General features: G+C 36.9%; 1 protein-coding gene across 1 annotated transcript in view; it reads left to right on the top strand.

Moving 5' to 3' along the window:
• Positions 1 to 910: 910 nt before the first annotated feature.
• CHD1 (chromodomain helicase DNA binding protein 1) overlaps positions 911 to 6,000 on the top strand; it is a gene marked incomplete at its 3' end in the record, with an annotated part of 39,586 nt that continues 34,496 nt past the window's right edge. Inside the window, exon 1 of the mRNA XM_009573509.1 lies at positions 911 to 1,118. Coding sequence (XP_009571804.1) covers positions 1,066 to 1,118 — 53 coding nt within the window. The remainder of the gene's footprint in view (positions 1,119 to 6,000) is intronic.

The raw sequence follows: 6,000 nt of genomic DNA, 5'->3' as shown, positions 1-6,000 counted from the left end.
TATACTTGCAGTCCATTTAGAGTGAGCCTAAACTTTCTCTAGTTGCATCGGATACTGCAGTGATCTGATTTAAGATACTCTTGTATGTGAAATAATGATCATTCCATCTGTGGGATCCTGATGGTTTGATTTAGTTGAGACAGTTGTTTTAAACGGAACAGTCTTTATCTTCCTGCCTCTACCCACAACTAGATATAAGCATTATGTTTGTATCTGGAAATGCTTCTATTATGTTTTGTGCATGAAATAGATTTTACTAAGCAGATCTTAGCAGAACATTAATATTTATGGGTTTTACCTATGTATTCAGGTAGGCAGTTTTTCTTTAATATTTAGATCTACATTGTCCTGGAATCAGTATTATGGCAAAAGTTAAGTCATGACATATAGTGCAGACATGCAGTAAGCTGTTCTTCTCATCCTGCAATGCTAAAGAGAGTGGAATTTCCATAACATTTCCTATTCTGCATTTTTTTCAGAAATTGCCATCTTTATAGCATCATCAATGAAAAGTTGCATAAAGAAGCATAATGGCCTGTATGTTGGGACCCAACTGCAGTCAAGCAAAAAGCTAGACATGTCTTTGCTTTCATGCATTTGTGTATTTCATTTAGGTCTTTCAATTTTTTTAAGTGTAACTAGTAAAAAGACCTGTTCTTCTCTTGAAGATTTTTTTCTGGTTTTTACGGACATCAGGAAAGATTTTAATTTTTTTCCCGACAAGAAAATGGTGATAAAATGATCAACCATGAACAGGTAACACACAAAAACCTATTTTTCAGTTAAAAACATGACGTCAAGCATGATGCCCTCTTTCAGCGTTAGTGAAAGACCAAGTTACTTTTGGTATTTTTTTTTTTAGTTGCAAACATACTTTCAAATTGTGTCAACGTTTTCCTTTACCTATTTTAGGTATTTTGGGAGAAATCTTGAGTACCCGCAGAGAACACTAGAGCAAACACATCACCTGGAAAACGTACAAAGTACCAAGAAGTGGATTCTTGATATCCACCTTGTAACCTGAGTGGACTTATTATTTATCTTTTAAACTTCTTAATATTTACAATGAATGGGCACAGTGATGAAGAAAGTGTAAGAAACAGTAGTGGAGAGTCAAGGTAAGCACTTGCTCATTTCAGTTATTCTTGACTATGTATTCTCCTATATTTTGTTTACTAAGACTGGTTGGTATTTGAACTTGGTGCCTAAGTGTCCTGGTTAGCACAGTTAGGAGGACTGGACGTGCTTTCTTACAGGTGCTTAATCTGCTTGTTACATTCACATCGCTTCAGCTAAGAATTATAATGATCTTGTATACGCCTTACATAATAAAGCTTAAATAGTATTAAAACCGTGTTAGCATCCAACAGGATAGTATTAATCTTTTGAGGAAAAAAAATATCTGAGGTGTCAAAAGCTGAAACATTGGATTGGAATGTTAAAATAAAGCTACTGTCTGTAAAGTGCAAGGCACACATGCATAATATATATTGTATAAAACCCTAAGCAGACTATCTCTAAAGGTGGAGCAGTGGGCTGTTCATTTTAGTTTTTGATATAGAATACTTCATGATTATTCCCTCTTTAGAGCTGTCAGAGCAGTATAACTTAAAGTTTTAACTTTGTATTTGTTTTCTGAAGTGAAAGTACAGTTTTCCAGCTGTTTTTTTACTTAAAAAAAAAAAAAATCAGTCCTCTAATGTTGAATGCTAGTCTTCTAGCATGTGCAGAGTGTTCATATGTTTGGAAGAGCCTGATTAGAACTTCCTGCATCCATGCAGGATGACAGCCAATTTGTAGAGGTGGAATTAAGTTTTCTTTCTAGCACAATACTAAGTTCAAAAAGTCCCTCCTGCGCTAGAAGCATTAGATTTCTAAAACTGGAAATATGATGAATGCCAAAGGTTTAAGAAGTCAAAGTAAACTTGCAAATAAGAAGTGGTTTTAGACCTCTCTTCTAAGAGGTGGTTGTGACCATGCTGTTAGTCTACCCACCCATCTGTCTCTCTGCCCCTCTTTCTGATCACAGCCTGTTGAACCAGTTAGCTGATTCTGTCAGTCAGAGGGTCATAAAGAAAACTCTGTTCTGCGGACTTTATGGAAACTTCCAGTTGGGTAGAGAGAGATGTAAATTATTGCCTCAGGTGAAGAAATGCAAGAAGAATATAATTGCCAGCTGATCAGTCAGCATGTGCTGGCCGTTAAGCTTGCACGTAGCACAGTGTATGATGGAGTGGGAAGAAGGGGAAGAGAGAAATGTTTAGGTGACTTTAGGTGCAACTCACAAGGGAATTTATGAACAGTAAAACTAAAGAAACTTTAATAACTTTTGTGTATTTTTATGTCAAGCTTCGTGTTATGCAAAGGAATATCCTAGACAGTAAACTTTCAATCTTGTGAATAATTTGTAAGCTCTAATACATAATAATTTTTGAAGATTTCTGCTTCCAATAAAGTTGATACTGTTCCAGCTAGCAAATAGATTTGGCGTTTCTTCTAGTAAGGGGCAAAATATTCCTGGTTAATTTTTTTTTAAAAAAAAAAAGGCTTGTCAGGCGAGAAGAGAAACATGAACGAATAAAATGGTGTAAGCAAGGCTAGTCTTCTGAACTTCAAGGCCTCCAACAAACCTGAACTTACTAGGGACAAGCCTGATGATTTTGTGTGTGAATTTTCTTACTACCTGAAACAAGCCACCTTGCTACAGATTATGCAGAAAACTACTTTGTATCAAACTGTGACTGCCCATAAATACCAGTGTATCAAAGTTATTTAAAATCTGTAGCAATTTGTAAGACTAAACCAGCTAAACATCATAAAGATCCCAGCAACTTCATTAAAAGTAAGTATCATGAGGATGCGTTGTACTCAAAACTTGATACTTGCCTGTGAAGTGAGACTTTGTTCTTCATCTTAAATGTCCTACTGAGTGCATCTTAAAGTTTTAAAAAGTTTTAAAATGCTAAAAACTTTTTTCCTTGGACTGTATCAATCATTAATCTCATAACCTAATTCACAGGCAGGTCTTGGAAAGCTTATTTTCATGTTTGCCGTGCATTATCAGGAAACTGTTTTTGTAAATGAAAGGTGAAAGCTTTCCATTTTAAATGATGGAACCCTTTTCTGTCTAGGCTAGTTCCATTATTAAAATAATTATTGCAAAAGGAGTGTGACACTTACGGAATATCTTTATATGACTTGCCCCTGTTGTTTAGTCTTTTTTTTTTTTTCTTCTTCTTTGTAAGTTTCTAGAACACTGGATGGTTTTTACTTGGGGAGGAAGGAGTTGCCTTACAAGCTGCTACTGCAGACAGATAGCTAACTGCAACTTCGGAAGTGTTGCTGTATTTAGCTTTGAAATCTGGAAATATGAATTCTACAGAATGGAAGTAGAGATCAGTAACAAAATACGTTTACTAAGCTTCTAGTGGTCCCGTTCCATTCAGAATGCTACAGAGGGAAGTGGAACAAGTGAAGAAAGCAATTGAAAATTGCTGCTGGGAATAAATTGCAAAGAAGATCAAACTCTCAAGAACTGGTAGAAAAGAAGAGACAAAGGTGAATACAGTGATAATCTAAGCAGCAGCATTGGTGATTACAAATCTTTGAAAACTTGTGTCACTTCACAAATTTGACACTTTTCAAGTGCATAAAGCCATTCACTTCCCTTTGATGTCTGGTGTAAACTTCCATGGCTGTCATTCTGGAGTGACAGTCTTGATAACAAATATAGCCTGATGTAGGGGAGCCACCATCATTATTTTAGAAAGTTAAGAGAAGCAGTGGATCAGGGCTGGATTTACAAAAATACACAGGCCTTATGGATACTACATTGTATTGTTTTACAGAAACACAATGACTCACAAGAGTTGTGGAAAGCCTGTAGTATTCTCAGCAGTAGGAAGGCTGGAGAAGGGACTATCGTAAACCTTTTATTTTATGCACTTGTCAGCATTGTGGTAAGGAATTGAAGCTGTCCTTTACTCCCTGTGACTGGCTGTGAAGGTGAATTATTTCTGAAGTGTGTGAAAGAAATGGCCAATTTGCCATGCTGCTGCACTGCTTTCCAGCATTGCATCTATTTATCTGTCTGGTAGATGAGCAGAAAACTTGCCCTTGCTGCAGGTGTTGAGCCTGAAGTTCTGTTTTGCTACAGGTGGAAAAGTGCATCTCTTGTATTTTCTCAGTTGAATAACTGGCTGCACTGTTTGGACTTCCCTTGCCTGTTTCAGCAGCCTCTGAAGCTATAAATCAGTACTAGAACCAAGCATGATGGAAACTGTAGACTAGCATAAACACTGTTACCTAATCCTGTTGCATGATGTTCTGATTTCTGTGCAATAGTTACAGTGGAGTCTACTCTGCAGCTCGTTGTTTATTTGAATCACTACTCTAGAGTATTTTTAAGTAGCTCAAGGTAAAATATCACAGATACTGTTTGTCTGGACAGCGAGAGAGTGTAGACACAAAAGCTTTATAGCAATACTCTGAGAAAAAGCTGACTCTTGAGCAAAACATCCTTGTGTAGTGTTCTTGAAAGCATTTTGTTGCAAACTGTAATATGAGTAAATACAGTCTAGTTAGATAGTAATAAGAAAGCTTAATTAGCAAGGAAGGGCAGTTATACCTGAACTGCAAGACAAGCTCCAGGAAGAACAGGGACTGCAGAAGTGAAACATTGGTGCTAATTGAATAATAATCTGATTTCCCATCTGTTTGCTCTTCCTATGTTTCCTGCAGAACAAGGTATAGAGGACTTGAGCAAACCTTCCCTCTCTGCAGGTAAAAAACGATGTGCAGCTTAACTGGAAATCAGCTGGCTGGAATGTATTGTACTCCCATTTTTGCAGTAAGCAGAAAGCAGCTGCTTGCACCAAAGACTTTTACCATTCTTTACACACTTGAAAGCTGATGTTAATAGAAGATAGGTGGGTTTCCTCCATTTCAGTGGGTTTAATTTGCTTTGTGAATTGAATACTCTGTGGACCATAAAAGATAGTTAAGTAAAGACTAAAGACTTTGTCAGCAGGCTTCAATTTACTATATAAATTCATACCTTCCATAGCAGGTAAAAAAGAGGAATTGAAAGCCACAACTTTAGGTATTCTCGCTTTCAAGAAATCTAAGTGGGAGTTAAACCAGAGATTCCCCAAGCATATTTGCAGAATTACTCCCATGCACTGGCTTCTTTTTGATAGAAGTTTAATAGATAATACTAACAAAAATGTGTATATGTAGCAAGAGAGAGCATATACGTAAAACTATACACATGTAGGTACGTACTTACATGTTAGTGCACAAGAATTCTCAGATCAACGAAAGTACCTGAATGGTGAAAGGAAACTGTTGGAGAACTTACTGCGAACAGCTAGTGGATAAAGCAAGCTCTTCATTTCTGTTAGCACTAATCTTCTCTTTGGTTAGTAAGTTGCTATTTTATCGGGAATGATCTGTTACAGAATTAAGCATACTAAAGCATGATAAGGTGTCCCGATTCAAGTTAAAACCATCTTTTCACTTCTTTTTGTAAGAGTTCAGATAGAATATGTATCAAAACCCAAGTGTTTTTTGTCTAGAAACCTTTCCAACTAAAAGAAGAAATTGTAAATTCATGATACAGCTTTCATTGTGCATCTGGTCTCTAGTTCGGCTTTGGGACTCCTGCTGAGTTTATCCAGGTCCCAGTCTTTGTCTAACCTAACTGGCTGGCAAATACTTGTTCCACATATTTTAGGTGCAATTCCAGCATTCTAAGAGTTTCAAAATTTTAGCTGATGCGAGCTTTTCACATTCCTTAAGACGCTGAAGTTTTGTGATACAGGCAGTGTATACACCGGACCTATCCAGATGTGGCCCCTCAAGTGTGGTTTTTTTGGATTAAATTCCATTTAATACTTTTTTACTGGTAATCTAGAAGGAGCTTCTGGTAAAGACATCATTGTGTTGCCCCTGGAACCAGCTGCGTATCGAAGGGTGGTCGCATTGTACAACACAGTAGAT

The sequence above is a fragment of the Fulmarus glacialis genome, unplaced genomic scaffold, assembly GCF_000690835.1.
Source record: "Fulmarus glacialis isolate BGI_N327 unplaced genomic scaffold, ASM69083v1 scaffold6590, whole genome shotgun sequence".
Lineage (NCBI taxonomy): Eukaryota > Metazoa > Chordata > Aves > Procellariiformes > Procellariidae > Fulmarus > Fulmarus glacialis.
Note: the sequence above shows the minus strand (reverse complement) of the source record. Positions and strands in the feature narration are given on the sequence as shown.